At 40.4% G+C, this 18030-nt stretch overlaps 1 protein-coding gene across 2 annotated transcripts in view; it reads left to right on the top strand.

Moving 5' to 3' along the window:
* Positions 1-18030, top strand: part of LOC135482674 (very long chain fatty acid elongase 4-like) — a 54951-nt gene that overhangs the window by 22011 nt on the left and 14910 nt on the right. For both annotated transcript variants that reach the window (XM_064762924.1, XM_064762923.1), the window contains exons 3-6: positions 76-263; positions 1133-1213; positions 2341-2397; positions 13088-13202. In XM_064762924.1, the coding sequence (XP_064618994.1) occupies positions 76-263; positions 1133-1213; positions 2341-2397; positions 13088-13202 (441 nt within the window). The remainder of the gene's footprint in view (positions 1-75; positions 264-1132; positions 1214-2340; positions 2398-13087; positions 13203-18030) is intronic.

Genomic DNA, 18030 nt, shown 5'->3' with positions numbered 1-18030 from the left:
TGGTTCACCTGTTGTCTTCAATCCGGCCCTGCCATTTTCCTCCTGCTCATCTCATTCTCTTTAACGTCATTTCAGATCCACGGGTGCAATCATGGCCTTTACTAAAGACACCAACCAATACAGTAGCAATAATTGTCATGTACCTCCTTATGGTTAAGTTGGGACCAAGGTTGATGAGAGATAGGAAGCCGTTTGATCTTAGGTGGACTCTAGTACCGTTTAACGCATTTTTAGTCTGCCTTTCTACGTACATATTCTATGAAGTAAGTTATGTGTTTTATTCGAATCTAAAATTCGTTGAGACAACTACTCGATTACAACGTATAACATTAGAGTTGTTCCTTCATTTCCTTGATACACAGCATAATTGTCCTGACGAATCTATTTTTTTCGGGCGGTATGCACCCATTGACGATGGTCCGTGTGTTTCCTTATCGCTGTAAATTTCGGAATGTCATACACGAAAAATGAGATTTTTCATACTTAGTCATTGTCACGGCAGATACACATCAGTCGTCAGTAAAACAATATCTCTGTGATAGCCCATTAAAATAGGCTTCGATCCGCTACGCTGTAGTGGGAAGGGCCTTGCCGGTCTAGTTAAACACTTAGGGGCAGATTTACTTTTGACCAATTTCTAAGATGAGCCAAGTTCCTTGGCAACTTGGGCGTTTTTCTGCAATCCGTGTGTGTCACCACCACAGCACCATTCGTTAGGAATTTTTACGAGAAATGGAGATGTCCGCTGTTACCCCGTGTGTAATTCACGTCAAAAGGATATGAATCATACATAACTAAGTAACGAATTACAGTGAGACATCATGTGTCTCGCTGTCCCGTTAGGTTATAGTCTGACCCCGCGGGGACTCTCGACAGCACTTTTGACCATGTACTGGAGATCTCGTCAGTAGTTTTAGCGACAATCCCATTGTGTCCCAAAAACCCCACACTTTTTCACGGTATTAGCAACAGTTTCAGTCACCAGAGTCTTACTGCTGGTACGATTGCTTTACAGGCCCTCATGATGGACGGGCCATGAATGAATAGGTCAACGCGAATTTACGTTTACATGCATCCATGAAAATTGACAATTTTGCTCGGCACCTAAATGATCTGTTTTAATTATTTTCAGTGCATTTCGTGTGTTATTCTATCTGGCTATACACTGCTGTGCATGGGTGTAGATTACTCAAACAGTCCTTTAGCGCTCAGGGTAGGTACTCTTCAACGCAGCCTTGCTTGATTGTAGCCAACGTAGTACTGGCCGTATTTTTCTGAAAAGTATTCAAAGAGCTATGGTGTCACATGCCCAGATTAAAAGTACTCATTACGTAATTGCCATCATATGCATTTTCTCTGTTTTTGTAAAATGGTGTGGTCGGACTTCAAATAATATTATCGTATATTACTCTAAAAATGTTACTTTCACCACGGATGTAGAGCTACACAGGCACAAACAGACAGAATATGTTTTTCCATTAGAATTTGGGGTATATTTTCCAATGCACAGTTTATATTCCTGGCGAGAAGGTAGAATGTTTAAATTGAAGCCTATGCTATAGAATAAAGCCACCTGGGATCGAGTTATAATTCCCAAAAATCATTGCGAGAATGTGACGACCAGCGTTTGCCAAAAAGTGAAGAATTTTAGGCCGTGGCCCAAATAAAAAAGTTGTATTTCGAAATAATGTCGGGGGCGGTGTGAAAATGGTTTTATCATAATACATAATATCACAAAATAAAAAAGTTCCCACTAGAATAGTTGCACGTCAAGCAAATATGCTGACTTTATTCACGAGTCAGAATATCTTATGCAAACTCCAGTTGTTTTTTTCATCGACTAACTCCTAGGAGGCCAAAAACTTCCTCCATTGAATGCTGCCACCTACATGTAGGATACAATTCATGAACTAAAACCTAGATCAGTAGACAGGTTTTTCTGGTTACTAATGTCAATATACCTCGTTTAGGAGCAGCTATTTTTGCGGGTACTTTTGTTTTATGTGATGTAATGCTCTTGAAATGTTGTCAAGAAGGCAAATACTGAGCCTTTTTTGATTTGGTCAACGGGCCATTAGGCCTGAAAACGCGGCAATGCAAAAACGGAAGAACACGCTTGTATGTGTGAGAGAGTCAGCGCAAAACCGTCAATTATGTGGATTATGTTAAGCACAAATTAAATGCGTACAATGTACGATTCGAAGCAGGCACGATTCGAGTTCATATCGTTTACCTTTGGGGAAGCTGTTAGTAATATACTGACAACGACCTTGCTACTTATAGCCAAAATGTCCCTTTTGTTATTTCCTCCTGACGCCATAATTATCTTTTTTTTTGCAGATGGCAAGAGTTTGCTGGTGGTTTTTCATTTCAAAATTCATCGAAATGTTTGACTCGGTAAGTTCTTAAGACTTTCAAATGAATGTATGCGTTTTGAATATTATTTTAAACTCTAATAAAGCAAGGGTTGTTGAATATGTTTAATGTTTTTGGGTCAAATGATCGCCCGTATCATGCTTCAGTAAGTGGAAGTATTTAGGTATACGTAAAAACATTCTGACTTGCGGTGTTGAAATAATGATAAAAAAAGTTTCATCAGTGTGTGGATGCTCTTTGAGATAAGCTTTTATCGTCATTGGTAAATACATAAAGTTACGGTAAACATGAACTACATGTAGGAGAGGCTCTTGCTGAAGTGCTTTTATCTTCTTGAACTCTCATGAAGGCAATATATAGGTTTACTTATATCAGTTGTTGATGACATTTTACAGCATTGTCAAGCACAAGGGGAAGACGTAGCCTAGGTTGTCCTAGTCTTAAAGTGATTTGCGTACAGTCAATACAATGGCCACCGCGCGCCTCAAAGCAATAGTGCATCAAGTCTTACGCGTATGGTAGGCGGGAGTGGACATAAATCAAAATATATCGGCCGATTAATAACTTGCGCCACAAAGGCCCCCCCGCGAATGATGCGCCACAACAATGCCCCGCTAAAAACACGCCGCAAAAGAATGCGCCGTAAAAATCTCGCCGCGTGGCCCAATTCAAACCAATCAGGAGCCAAGGACGGTTTGAATTTTGCTGCAGAGGTATATTCGCGGGAGTCTTCTGCACGATTTGCGGGGGACTTATGCAAATTTCGCGGGAGACCTTCGCGGCGCACTTTTTTAACCAATCAGAGACATCGTAACTTCGTAAACCCGCCGGAAAAGTAACGATGTCTCAGATTGGTTAAAGAAGTGCGCCGCTAAAGTGTCGAAATTTGCATAAGTCCCCCGCAAATCGTGCAGAAGACTCCCGCGTAAATACCTCTGCCGCAAAATTCAAACCGTCCTTGGCTCCTGATTGGTTTAAATTGGGTCACGCGGCGAGATTTTTACGGCGCATTCTTTTGCGGCGTGTTTTTAGCGGGGCATGTTGCGGCGCGTCATTTCCGGGAGGCCTTTGCGGCGCAAGTAATTAATCGGCCGATATATTCTGATTTATGTCCCCTCCCGCCTACCATATACGCGAGGTTTTTTTTAATGGAAGCCTATTGCGGGCCTTATTGTTCACATGTTCATCAGGGCGAATCTGGATTAGGGAGATTGAGAACAGCGACTTATCAAGGATCCTTATTAAATACGTATACGGATAAAACTCTGTGGAAAAAGTACGAATTTTGTGTTGATTTTTATCCGTATATGTATAAGGAACCGTAATACGTCTCAGGTCTCAACCTCCCCATTGATCTGCTCCGAACTTAGATGGAAGAGCAGAATTCACCTAAAAGAGCTGTATTTATATTGCTCGCCTTTTCGAGGCAATAGAAGATGGAAACTTTGATACGATAATACTCCCTCGCAGTGATCATGTCTTAATTGCGATCATAAATGTAGAGTACTTTCAGATGTGCTGAAACTAATAATCACACTGATAAAGTTTATGTACAGCAGAATGGATTAAGGAATTGAACCCGAGGCGGAGGACCTTGGTTGAGTTACCAAGACACTCGAGGGTGGAGCTAAAATACAGTCCAAACCCTCGCCTATCGGCTCGGGTTTGGACGAAATTTTAGCTCCACCCGAGAGTGTCTTGGTAATTCAACCAAGGTCCGAAGCCGAGGGTTCAATTTCTTTTCTAAAATACCTCAAACTTAAAAAGATAGGCCACGAAAATAACTTGAATATGTGCGAATTTGGCAAATTCCATCCATCGCCTGCCCGGAGCGCCGGTAGCGCCGTTGTTTACATTATGTTACGGCAGCGCGCATAGGAAGTCCGCATCGGCTCGCTCAAGTGATGCTAAAATCCGCGCAAATGGGCTATTTGGAGCGTTTTTCTCAGCAAATATGTGTAGTGCTCATTAAAAAACTTAGGGTGGTTGATGCTTCCTTGGCTGATTTGTGTTTGAAGCAGTGTTTTGAGAGCCTCAAACTTCTGAAGTGAGCTGTGTGCATGGTTTCCACATTTTAGTGCAACCCGAGGGAACTTTGGTAGAGCATCTTGGTTGCGTGTCCAAAACACTCCAAACTCAGAACGAGGCTTATGCATTTTCCATTTAAAAGTTGACTTTACGGTACCAAGGTATTTTAGAATTAGGTATATAAGACATTTAGTAGTTGTCACTTTTCTCAACCACTTTTAGTAGGGCCTTGATATCAACACCTCCTTCATACGATTTCGCAAATTTATACACCGAATTCAATGCGGCGTTTAGCGTATTGCGAGTAGTTTTTTTTTCTATCTTTCATTATGTCAGAGATGGGATTGCAAATGTGTTTTATTACGTAATCCGCCATTTAAAAAAACACTGAACTAACAACGTTTTTTCTCAAGCTTTTTCTCTGGAATGATAAATAATGTTAAGAATTTTGACGTTAAGTTCATCAAAATCGAGCATGTAAAACTGCAGAAATATGTGTTAAACTGCAGACAAAAGCCATTTACCGTCAATTCACTTGATAATATGAAAGTAAAAGTTACTGGTCAATTGTTGGGATGGCAAACCGTAGGCGATGCCTCCCATTTAATTGCATCTATTCTAATAAGGTATGATTAGCAAACGCAATTTCTGACAATGCAGTTAAAGATGGCATTGTATTTAGTGGGAGGTATTGTATAAAGTAGTAGCCTGGGAGCTGAGCGACTTTTATTCAACATGCAGGGTGCATATGATTTTAATGCGTTGTGGGATAGAGTACGCCTACCTGACCATAGAAATCCAATTCTTAAGTTTTTTTAGTGGTGGGTGTGGGTGATAGAGGGGTAAGAAGTTTTAGCTCAGCTGGCAAAGTCAGCTGAGCTAGTCAAATAGCTATTCGAGTGGTGACCGTCCTTCCACCCATCCATCCATCCATCCATCCGTGGACAAAATGGGCATTTTGTAACCGTAAGACGTAGGCACTTCAAATCTGACCGTCGGGAAGAACAGCCCAAGATACGCTGCTGACAGCAAATTCAGCGCGATTCGATTGAAATTCAGCTCACCGGGGAGCAAAAAGCATAAATTACCCCAAAAATATTGTCGCTTTATTCCAGCAGATAGAAGTTTGAAATAAAGTTGAAGAGGTCTGACTAATATTGCGGTTTTGATATGAAATATGTTAGTTTCAATTTATGTCACCAGTTGGCGGTATTGGGCAAAAATGTAAGTTGGCACAATGCCAGCCGTGTTTGAATTTCGCGGTTCGAGGCAATACTCCGGTATCTCGAGCAACGTCACAATTGCGCAGTTATGTTTTGCGCGCCTGAAGCTGCATGTAGACATCAGCCATTTTTTGGTTCAATTGCGAACCACCATCTGTGCTTGGTTATTCGTTTTTACTCCTCTATAGTCCCATGTATGCATCTGCGTGAACAAATTAGTTCTCATGTTTGTAACGTCCAAAAAGACAATGCTATTCTGCCTAGATCGCTCAGATTAATCTCAGCTTGATTAGCCCACTTGAATTTACTAATAGCCGCTATAACCTGCTGGATAAATGATTTATTTAATACCCATTTTGTTCCATACATCGTCGATGTATAGCGTAGTAATCTTATATTGAGTCGGTTGTCTGCTTGTGGAGGTCAAGCTGTCAATACGCGATGTGAATGTACACATTTTAGCTTGCTGGCGCCATCAAATGCTACACTTTTTCACAGCAGCATCGCATTAACAGTGATATTCGCCTTTCACCCTGATTTGGTGGATTAGCAACTTGATTTTTGCAGATATTCAACATTTAGTCGCCAAAAAATCCGCGCCGTCTAAATTGTTGGTGCTGCCGCCTATCGATAGCCAATTGAGTTCGCGATTGAGCGTGGCGGGAATTTCGAATCACCTGATTTGGTGCGCCACACAGTTGAATTACGGTAAATACAGTACTGTATGCATTTAGCTGGGCACCACCAGGAGATCAAAATAGGGCTATATTTATCAGTATACATGTTCTAGCAATAAGCCATCATAAATCAATTCGCAATTGCATTCCTAAGCTTCATAGGCCTACTGAATGCGGACAAATTCCTATGGGGCTGATCATGCGTCTATTTCCCCAGTCATCATAGAACATGTATAATGATGAATATAGGCCTATTTTGATCTCCTGGTTGATGGCCAGCTAATTCAATGCATACAGTATGTGTGTCTGTAATTTCTCCTGGAGGCTGCTACCTATATAGATTTACAATGAAAACATCTATGACATGTTCCTCTGATGATACCACATTGCATTTCAACAACTCCTGCCCGGATTGCCCCCATCATATGCGCAAAAACCTCAGTCCCTGCCCTGTCCACAATTCGAACCATCCCTTCAGTCTTTTTTAAAGATTGCTTGTCTTTGGAGTGAAGTGATGATAGAAGGAATAAAATCACTCCGAATCGATTGTATAAGTCGATCATCCGCTCAACAGACCAGGTAAGATTGTGATTGGTTTAAGGATCAGTTTTTTCTAATTTCCGATAGTTTCACAAAAAATTTCTAGATTGGAAGGTGAACAAGACAAACTTGTTACGGTATCCTTCGGCTTGGAATATCAGTCCGTGCTAAGCGCAGTTGTGTTTAAAATCTCTGCGTGGGATTCGATTATAGCTGAAGAACATTAAAATTATGATTTTTAGCAGAGTTTGTCAGAAATTATGTGATATCCATTCCATGTTTGAGAATCCAGCAAAATGGTGGATTGCCGTCAGTCAGATTAGCATATTCAGACCTTTCGTCACAATGTAAACACATGTTAATGGGTCAAAATTACCCAGACGCTACTCATTGGGTACACCTCCACTGAGATTAATTGCTACGTTAAGCATGTCACGAGTGCTGAAATCAACCATTTTTGAGATCGTTTTTGTGTGTCTCAAGTCACCGCTGTAGAAATGTAGAGTAAATGCTATAGATACACGCACAGTGTAGTAAATGTTCTCACGAATATGTTAACAAACCTGCTAAATTATCATCAAAGGTATTGAATCTATATTTCTAATAATTTTATGCAAATCCTTTGTAATTACGACAAACTTTTTAGTTTAAGTAATAAAGGCATTATTACTATTATCATATTCTCAGTCATATCAATGAACTTCCTCGATCATTAGCAGTTCTATAGTTCATTAGCACTTCTTTAGTTCCTACCTACATTGATCAATAATCATTAGCGCCTCATCAGTTGTTGTTGGTCTTGTATTATAAAACTTGACAAGCGAAATTATATGTTTTCTCATCATGTTTTACAGGGATGATCGACAGCTGCATTTCAACTTTTTCGGTGACCACATCACAGATGACCGAGAAAGAGGAGCTGAGCTACAATCATACCCATAGAACCAAATGAACACCTTGCACCTGCAATCCAACATCAGTGCTCACCCGCGTGCTCATCAGAAGAACCAGTCGATTCTAGTGTTTGATTCTTTTTCATTGTTAATACTCAACTCAAATTAGATTAGGGGTGTATACAAAACCAAGACCTAAGACATAAGACCTAAGACCTAAGATCCCCCGAAGTACAAAACTAAGACCCAGGTACAAAACTAAGATCCCCGAGGTACAAAACTAAGACCCGGGGAGGCCAATTCCAAACTAAAATTTTGAAGAAAATATCAGAGTCTTAGTTTTGTACATCAGGGGATCTTAGTTTTGTACGTACAAAACTAAGATCCCCCGAGGTATAAAACTAAGACCCAATTCCAAACTGAAATTTTGAAGAAAAATATCAGAGTCTTAGTTTTGTACATCAGGGGATCAGGAGATGGAGGCCGTATATGCTAGAGTATATGCTAGAGTGATGACCGGTCGTGCCTGCATAGTGCATATGGAGGTAGTATTCAGATGGAGCAACTGCATGCATCTCAAAGGTGATATTACTACATCAAAATGAATTCGAAAGAGGGGCAGAATTTGGAAACTAAGATCCCCTGATGTACAAAACTAAGACTCTGATATTTTTCTTCAAAATTTCAGTTTGGAATTGGGTCTTAGTTTTGTACCTCGGGGGATCTTAGTTTTGTACGTACAAAACTAAGATCCCCTGATGTACAAAACTAAGACTCTGATATTTTTCTTCAAAATTTTAGTTTGGAATTGGGTCTTAGTTTTGTACCTCGGGGGATCTTAGTTTTGTACGTACAAAACTAAGATCCCCTGATGTACAAAACTAAGACTCTGATATTTTTCTTCAAAATTTTAGTTTGGAATTGGCCTCCCCGGGTCTTAGTTTTGTACCTCGGGGATCTTAGTTTTGTACCTGGGTCTTAGTTTTGTACTTCGGGGGATCTTAGGTCTTAGGTCTTATGTCTTAGGTCTTGGTTTTGTAGTAGATAAAGAAAACAGTATGTGGCAGTTGGTTAACAAAAATATCAGTGTATCTGTTAAGTTTTTACACGCTTTCAATGTGGTCCTGCCTTGCACATTGAAACTGTTCGGTTGTCCCTGATTTAAAGGTCAAGGCGGCAATTACTGCATGACTGTCCCGGTTTAGGCTAGGCCATGTGTACTGGACTAGTTTGTCACAACCAACCTTCACTTCAAGGGAATTGATGTAAAGGTCCAGACTGTTTCTGGTTGTGACCGTGCATCAACTGGGCTGGTTTGTCTCAACCTGTCTCAACCTGCACTTCAAACGATTTGATAATAAGGTCCAGACTGCCTTTACTGCTTGCCCTATGGTTGTGACCATGCATCTACTGGGCTGGTTTGTCTCAACCTACACTTCAAAGGAATTGATAAAATGGTGCAGTCTGCATTTACTAGTTGTCCTTGGTTGTGACCATGCATCTAATGGACTGGTTTGTCTCGAGCTGAACTTCAACAGATTTGATGAACAGGTCCAGACTGCAGTTACTGGTTGTCTGCTGAGTTGTGACTGTCGAAGGAACCATCACAGCTAGTAAGATTGGCTCTCTGTAACAACCTTCAACTAGTGATCGCACTCATTATATGAAGTTAATGTACAATCCGATGGACTGAGTAAAGCTCCCCGTTTTTTTAAAATTTGGCACATGGCCATCTCGGAAACCATTCTTAGCTCAATTTTGTGACGGAATATTTATATAAACTGCCCCAGGAAAGAAAACTGAGCATCTCCACATTTAGCTGAGCGCCATGTCCCTGAGCCTCTTGTTGTTAATGACGTCATCCTTAGACCACGAATGGAGCTTTGTACAGGAGAACAAGCATCACTGTACACGTAAATCTTGAACGGTTGGATTAAGACCCTATAAATGTATGAGCAACAGATAGAAATATGGTGCCTCTGATTGAGATAAGCATGTTTTCAAAAGCCCCCTTTTGATATGTTATAGGAAATGACATTTTAAATTGGTTTCTGGGGAAATCAAGGCAAAATACATAAAAAGGTCGTTTCCAACCACACTGCCACTTAAAATTATTTTTTTATCTCACTCAGAGGCGCCATGTTTCTATCTGTTGGTCGTACATTTATAGGGTCCTATCCACTCGTTCAATATTTTCGTGTACATTGATGCTTGTGCTCCTGTGCAGAGCTCCAGTCGTGGTCCAATGATGAAATCATTAACAAAAATGCTAACCATTCTATGTCCTGCACCCACCACTGGAAAAACTTAAGAATTGGGTTTCTATGATCAAGGAGGCGTACTCTATTCCACAACACATTAAAATCATTTGTACCCTGCATGTTTAATAAAAGCCGCTCAGCTGCCGGACTATAGGTGTGGATATTACGAGCCAGACTGTAGCGCTAGATCAGATGATCTCTGGGCTCAATTCCATAAAGCCATTCTAAGCCTAATTGGTTGCTTACTTCCATTCTAGATTCCGAGTTGCTTGCTCAACTGAGAATAGCTCTGGGTTACCTAAAATTCCTTAGCACCGTTCTTAGTCATTTTAACTCTGAACTTCGTGGAGTAAGGATGGCTAGGCGAATCCTTGAACTCGCTGAATTTCGTTGTGGCATACGAGGAGAACGCATTTTTCGTGACTGCCGGAATCAAATTGATATATATTTAATGATGCATAACTTTTAATGAGGCATCGGTTCTGACATTGAGCATCCAACAAGGAGGAATTATGCCCTCCTCCCGTCTCAGGAGGTTTTGATGCCCTTCAATATTATGCAATTGGCCCCTTCCAATACGTTGTTGGAGATCCTTTGTAAGTGTCACAACAAACTGCTTGGGGTGCTATTCATCGTGTAACAAATTCTCTCGCAGACAAGATAGGTGATTATGTGATATTCTCAAATGCGCAAAATATTGCCAATGTCAAGGATGGATTTTATGGAATGAGAAACATAAACTTTGAAGGAGTGATAGGCTGCGGGCATGGGTCTAAGGCCTATGTAGAATAGAAAGGAATGCCTTGAACAAGATAACCCACAACATGTCCTGTATTAAACCTTATTGTGGAGTGAAACTGTCCCTGTGGTTTCCAAGTTTTGAAATGGCCACATCATTCTAGCAAACTCCAAGAAAATAACTACATGTAGTATAAGAATGATTCTAAAAATGGTTATATGGAATGGGATTTAGTTGATTTCTAACAAGCACCCAACTAGGCATTTGGAATCTTGCTAAGTCCTGAATTGGACCAAGGGTTCGAAGTTCAGTCCGATTCGATTCACAACTCCAGGGGGCCGGCCCACACTCGAAAAACTAATGACCGTAATATTATTTCAAATATTTATCTCCGACGTACGTAATGAAAATACATAACACAACAATATGCGGATGTTCAGTTTGACCTAATTTTCGACGTTACCGAAGTTTTCAAACACTCATTTGTCTACGAAGCTGGTACCTTCCTTCAAAATTAAATTTGTCCTAGAACGTTTAGTTCTGGGTTGTCTTCGTCTGTTGGCCATACGTCTTGGCAGAAATGTACATGTCGGTCGATGTACCAACTTATCAGGTCAAAGTAGATGAAATTCAAAATACCTTGTTTGGCATATGTCTGTTCCATACCAGGTCAGTAATTGGGCCACCTTTGAAATGTTTGTTCCAACTCTTGAATGCCAAATCTGAAAGTTCGTTGTTGAAGTTTTATCCGTAAGATGTCGGGTCTGAGGACTGCCACTTTCAAATCGGAAAAGATATTACAAGTTATGGAAAGATTGGAGAGGCAAGCGAGGCAACTTCACCACATATGTCGGGGAGTTGTAGCAACAAGTTGTAGAAGTCGGGTCTCACAAACAAAGCCTGTCAGCCTTGCAAGGTCTATCACTAGGGCTACGCATCGAATAATATACAACCCTCGGCCTTGTAACTCTGATCACCGCAAATATATGGTCGAGTCAATCAATGACAAAAAGGCTTTACCTCCAACAAACTGATAAAAAACCGTTCTTTTCTGGAACTTGTTGACTGGCCTTGATCCCCAGGAACATTGTTTCAAAAGTTCCACTAAATCCAAGCAGAGAACTTTATTTCAAAGCAGCATCCTTCATAAATGTCCAATGCGATATTCATGGCCTTAAATTCATGTACACATGTATGCGCGTACCATTACCTTTTTGGCTCACCGTAGGGGAGTCTATACAACACCCCTGTGTCCGTCGTCCGTCGTCGTATCCTGTTTCAAAAACAGTGACACGTTTCTTAACCGCTGGGGCTGTGAACTTGAAACTTTGTACACAGGACCCCTCAGGTCAGGTTACCTCTGACAACGAATTTCGGTTCGATCTAAAACTTGACTTGGCCACCAGGGGGCCAGAAGTGGAAACCTAAAAAGTTTGATATCTCTCTTATGAGTGACTCGTTTTCAATAAAATTTTTATGGTAGGTTCTCCTGGTGAGGATACATTACATGTCTTACGATTTTTTATTCGACCTAATTTTCAAGGTCACATAGGTCAAATGGCGTAAATTGTCCGTTTGAGTATATAACTATGGCACGTTTCTCAACCGATAAAGCTATGAAATTGAAATTCGGTACACATGACTCCCTACGTCATGTAACCTCGGACACCGAATTTCGATCTGATCTGGTACTCAACTTTGCCAACAGGAGGCCAAAACTGAAATAGGTAAAAAGTGCAATTTCTCGTTTATTAGTGACTTGTTTTTGATGATATTCTTATGGTACTTGCTCCAAGCAACGATACATCACATGTCATACCGACTTTGGTTTCACCTATATACTATACATGTACAATGTTTCTTAACCAGGATGAATTCCAAAGCACCAAATATCTATACGGTGAGCACAATGGCCCCTGGCCGTTTCATTTTCTGTAGGTTTTGGACCATACTGAAATATAGGAATATATCACCTCTTAGTCATACAGGCTGGTAAGAAGTGCCAGTAAGACAGTTTTTGTTATGACTGTGCCATATTTAATGGATATTTATCAGTTTTATGTCACAGCAACATCATACATGGACTATTTCATTCTCTAGTTGGCACATGGTGTATAGTCAGTTGGCAACCATCAAAAGCTTTAAACATGCAAAGAGTTATTTGGTACTCTAACTGCCCATATTAAATCGTCCGCATATAACCATATCTCAAATAAATTTTTGTTGGGGTTAGCGAAATGTAGCGAACACCACCAAACGTTTATTTGATTCAAGACTCATTTCAACAACACATCTCTCTTTTTTGCGACTATACAACCCGGTCTAGCTTCTCTCTGTATTTATTTTTCAGCTTATTTTCATTCTTAGAAAGAAAAACAGCCAGCTGAGTTTCCTACATGTATATCATCATACCACGACAGCGGCTTATTGCTGGATAGGGGCAAACTACCTTCCAGGGGGGAATTGTGAGTATGAAAGTACATTATCAGTTAATTGGTTGTAGGCCTTATGTTATGATACATATGTACACAAAATATTAGAAATAATGTATGTTCGATATTGGTGTCGACAGTCCTTTTGGGAATTCAAGGCTCGGAGAAGGATGACAATAGCACCCTATTTCAGGATGAGACTGTCGGAGTCATTAAATTACATGTAAGAATATCAATTGTCCTTTTGCGTTTCATCATCAGAAACTGGCCTGTCTGCACACGAATATGTTGTGGAGGAGCACTGCAGCTTGCTTATGAGTATGTCGTTCATTTTGAGGATCCATTCGTGTGTTGGCGATTGGTTTGGGGTAGGCATTTGTCCGATCAAATCCCCGCAACAAATCTGTAATGGCTGCATTGACAATATAGTATGATGTGACATTCCGATGGGATTTGATCAGAATCTGTGAACACAGTGGGACGATGTAGTTGCCGTTATATTGTATATGTATGCCTACTTAAGTTGTCAGTTTCGGAGTTGTAGGCGTATATACAGTTGAGGTCAGAAGTTTACATACACCTGGGTCGAAAACATTCAACTCAAATTTTCAAAAGGTTTCATTGTACTTACAAAAACGATTTTGATGTGATAATATACCTCAGAGGTCTACTTTATTTTCTTACTGCATTCGTTTATTTCTGTTTCTTTATTTCAGAATTATTTGACATAGTTTGATATCTCTATTAAAGCCAGTGGGTCAAAAGTTTACATACACCAAGTGAAACTCTAAAAACACAACCTTGAATCATCAAGAAATTGACATCTAGGGCCTCACAGATGATTTCACATGCCATTGGCCACTACAGAAATTATGTAATAACCCAAGCATTCTTTAGGGGCTATATAAAAAGGCGTTTCTATAGTGTATAGCCCATTCCAGTGTTCACAAGCATTGAGACAAGATGGGTAAATCCAAAGAGCACAGCCAAGACCTTAGAAGACGTGTGGTTGATCTTCACAAGGCAGGGTCCTCACTAGGCCACATTGCTAGGCAGTTGAATCTACCTAGGTCTTCCGTTCAGACCATCGTCAAGAAGTACAGGGACCTCGGGACCACATTAACCAAGCCAAGGAGCGGAAGAAAACGGAAACTGACCCCCAAAGATGAACAGACCGTGGTGCGCAAGGTGAAGATCAACCCCAGGTCAACAAAAAAGCAAATTTGCAAACATCTGCAGGATGCAGGAGTGAGTGTCTCAGGATCCACAGTGAAGCGCATTCTTCATCGAGCTGGACTGAAGGGATATCGCCCCAGGAAGAAGCCACTGCTTAAAGATCGGCACCGAAAAGCAAGACAGGAGTTTGCAAAGAAACATCAATACAAACCGACAGCATTTTGGAGGAATGTTATGTGGTCTGATGAGACGAAAATGGAGCTGTTTGGTCATAATGACCAGCGGTACATATGGCGTGAACAGGGTGAAGCCTTCAACCCTAAAAACACCGTCCCAACCGTAAAGCATGGTGGTGGCAGCATCATGCTTTGGGGTTGCTTTGCTGCATCAGGAATGGGAAGACTCCAGAAAATAGATGGTATCATGAAAAAAGAACACTACATCCAGATTCTTGATGACAATGTCAAGGCCTCTGCCCAAATGTTGAAGCTTGGTCGGGGTTGGAGTTTTCAGCAAAACAATGATCCCAAGCATACGGCGAAAGTAGTCACCAAATGGTTTAAGGACAACAAGGTGAAGGTTTTTGAGTGGCCTTCACAAAGCCCAGATTTAAATCCAATCGAAAATCTTTGGACTGAACTTAAGAAGCGGGTCAGAGCAAGGAAGCCAACAAATTTGACTGAATTACACAACTTCTGCCAGGAGGAATGGCCCAAAATTCCCCAAGAGTATTGTAAGAAACTTGTAGATGGCTATCTCAAATGTCTGAGTCAGGTGATTGCTGTAAAAGGCAATGCTACCAAGTATTGAAATATTACTGTATGTAAACTTTTGACCCACTGGCTTTAATAGAGATATCAAACTATGTCAAATAATTCTGAAATAAAGAAACAGAATTAAACGAATCAGTAAGAAAATAAAGTAGACCTCTGAGGTATATTATCACAACAAAATCGTTTTTGTAAGTACAATGAAACCTTTTGAAAATTTGAGTTGAATGTTTTCGACCCAGGTGTATGTAAACTTCTGACCTCAACTGTATACTATATTGGTGCTAGGTCGAGGTTCGGACTCCAACAGGCGGCGCGCGCGTGTCATGTCGGCCTGGTTTTGTCGTTTTCTTCGTCTCGAAAGTAAAATTTATTTTTTATGGGCATCCATGCACTTATACACCGAATTCCATCCTCAAATTTAATGTAACAGTACGTGCAAAGTAAAATATCTGCGCGATCATCAGAACAGGCATATTTTTCAAGTTTTTGCTTGTTACAGAAAGATCGATTCACTATAAATATATATATATTTTCCAAAAAAACTGATAAGAATCACGGAAAAAATAAGGAAAAGGAATTGATCGCTGCCGGTTTCGACGTAATAGGTCAGTGTCTTTACAATTACACCACCATGATTCATAGAAATGTCCGGGCGATCTTACATATATATCTCAGGTCCCTCAGGTCCCAGCTATTCATACGAAAAAACACACGATCTCAAGATGTTCATCCGAAAAAACACACAAAAAACACATTTTGAGATGAAAATATGGATTGAAGACGCAGTTGAATGGCTTCACGGGTCAAATCTACATGCCCATACGAAGAATTAGGCGATTCCATCCAGCGGTTAAGGCGGTGGTAGACATAAATAGACTTTTACCAGTTCTAGTATTATTATATAGATGCTCGCGGAAAAATGCGATAAAACGAAATTTAGTCAGCTCATTTTCAAAATATTATAATTTTTGTCCAAATCAGCAAAAAACACTGAACTTGACAGTGCAACAGCCGATCACCCGGTCGACGCGAATTTTTTTTTCACATCTAAAAAATCCGCCATCTTGGATTGGTAATGAGCATGGAGGAATCTCCATGTGTCGTCATTAGTCGATTTTGTTCTATTTTAAGCTATGCATTCCACGTGCGTTTGTTGACATTAACTTAGATGCTTCTCTTGGCAACTTGCATTAAATTTTACTGTAGTATCATGGTAACTGAAGCAAAATAAAGGCTTGGCAGCAGTAGAAAAGCATTCATTCCTATTTGTTTTAGAGGATATGAGAGGGTTTAGTAAATTTTCCCTGAAATGTTAAGATGAAAAAGACAAAGGCAAATTGAAGAGTTTGCTTCAGTTTTGGAGCTCCTTTTTAGTCTTTCAGGGAATTTAGGCTGCAATTTCCTCATTCACTTCTACTTTCGCATTCACAAATTTTTGGCTCACAAATCCCTTATAAATGAATAACCCAAGGCAGTTAATTGCTAAAAACAACACTTTATTAATCTTGATGATGCTTTTGCTAGACATCATTTAATACAATCTTCATACAAAAAGTTTATGATGCTTATACATGTATGGTAAACATAACCAATACACAACACTTTATTAAAGGGATAGTATTATGGCCGAAAAAGGGCGTATTAAGTGTCTTGGTACATGCAAAGGTTTTTGAGGATCTCAGATACCGGCAGAATCATGAAGTGTACGCATAAATACGCCATAAATGCATACACACGCCGTGGAGACAATTCCGAGGGTATTCCTAATGAAATGACGTAATTGGAGATTCCCCTCCATGCTTATTACCAATCCAAGATGGCGGATTTTTTAGATGTGAAAAGAAAAATTCGCCCGGTCGACACACTCGTTAGCTACACCGCCATCATTACGATAATGTGATCATTATTTACACCACTCTATTGAACAGTTCTCACTTTTTCATAAACACTGCATGACATATGACAACTCGTAGTGGTGCTAGTTCCGTGCTAAAAATAGATAAAATAAGCAAGAAGAAAGCCAACTTAACGTTTTACAGAAACTACATGTTCGGTTGGGGGTTGCAAGGGAATGACTCCACGGAAACTCTTTAAAGCTACCTATCTACACTAGACAGTATCATTTGCTTAGCTTGCGGTATAGGGCATAATGTTCAAAATGTTCTATCGCATCCATGCGATTAAATTTACACTAAGCAATAACAGTGTAGAGCTCTGCCAGGCAAGGAAAAGAAGTGAAATGTAATTTTTTTAGATATTATCACTATTATAGGCAAACTGTTCCAAGCAAATTGATTTATTTGTGGCCAAAATTATTAAACAGTGTGTCCCAGAAAGTTTGTCCCAGAAAGTTTGGACTGAACAAGAACTTTAAATAGTGGTGTTGCGCAGGTGCGTCCTAGCGCATCTACCCAACACATATGCTCTGTCGCACTGTTATTGCATTAGGCATATATTGCTTTGACACATAGTGTATTGCATTGTTTTTCTCTCATGTTGTCTTCGAATGACAGATATTCGGGAGTGCCTAATCTGAGAGCCACGAGCCCAAGAGCCCAATAGCCCAAGAACCACGAGCCACCTAAGTAAAACCTAATGTGAGAGCCATGAGTTGTAAAAATGCTACGAGCATCGTCGTGAAAACCGTAATTGAGCTTTTTTTGAGTAGACTGGTTCCTACACCGAAATGTTGTTGGTGTGTAAGGTGATGTTGTCCCAATGAAGCGGAGTCCCTCTACCAAAATGTTTGGTGTGTAAGGGGATGTAGTCCCTATGAAGCAGAGTCACTCTACCAAAATCTTTGCCTTTGGTGTGTGAGAAGGATTAGAGAAAAAATATTAGTAAGATTCGGCGGGACTCGAACCCACACCAATGCCACCATGGACAGTTGGAACTCCAGTGCCCTGGCCTGC

This window comes from Lineus longissimus, chromosome 2 (assembly GCF_910592395.1).
Source record: "Lineus longissimus chromosome 2, tnLinLong1.2, whole genome shotgun sequence".
NCBI classification, from domain to species: domain Eukaryota; kingdom Metazoa; phylum Nemertea; class Pilidiophora; order Heteronemertea; family Lineidae; genus Lineus; species Lineus longissimus.
This window is presented reverse-complemented; position numbering and strand designations above follow the sequence as displayed.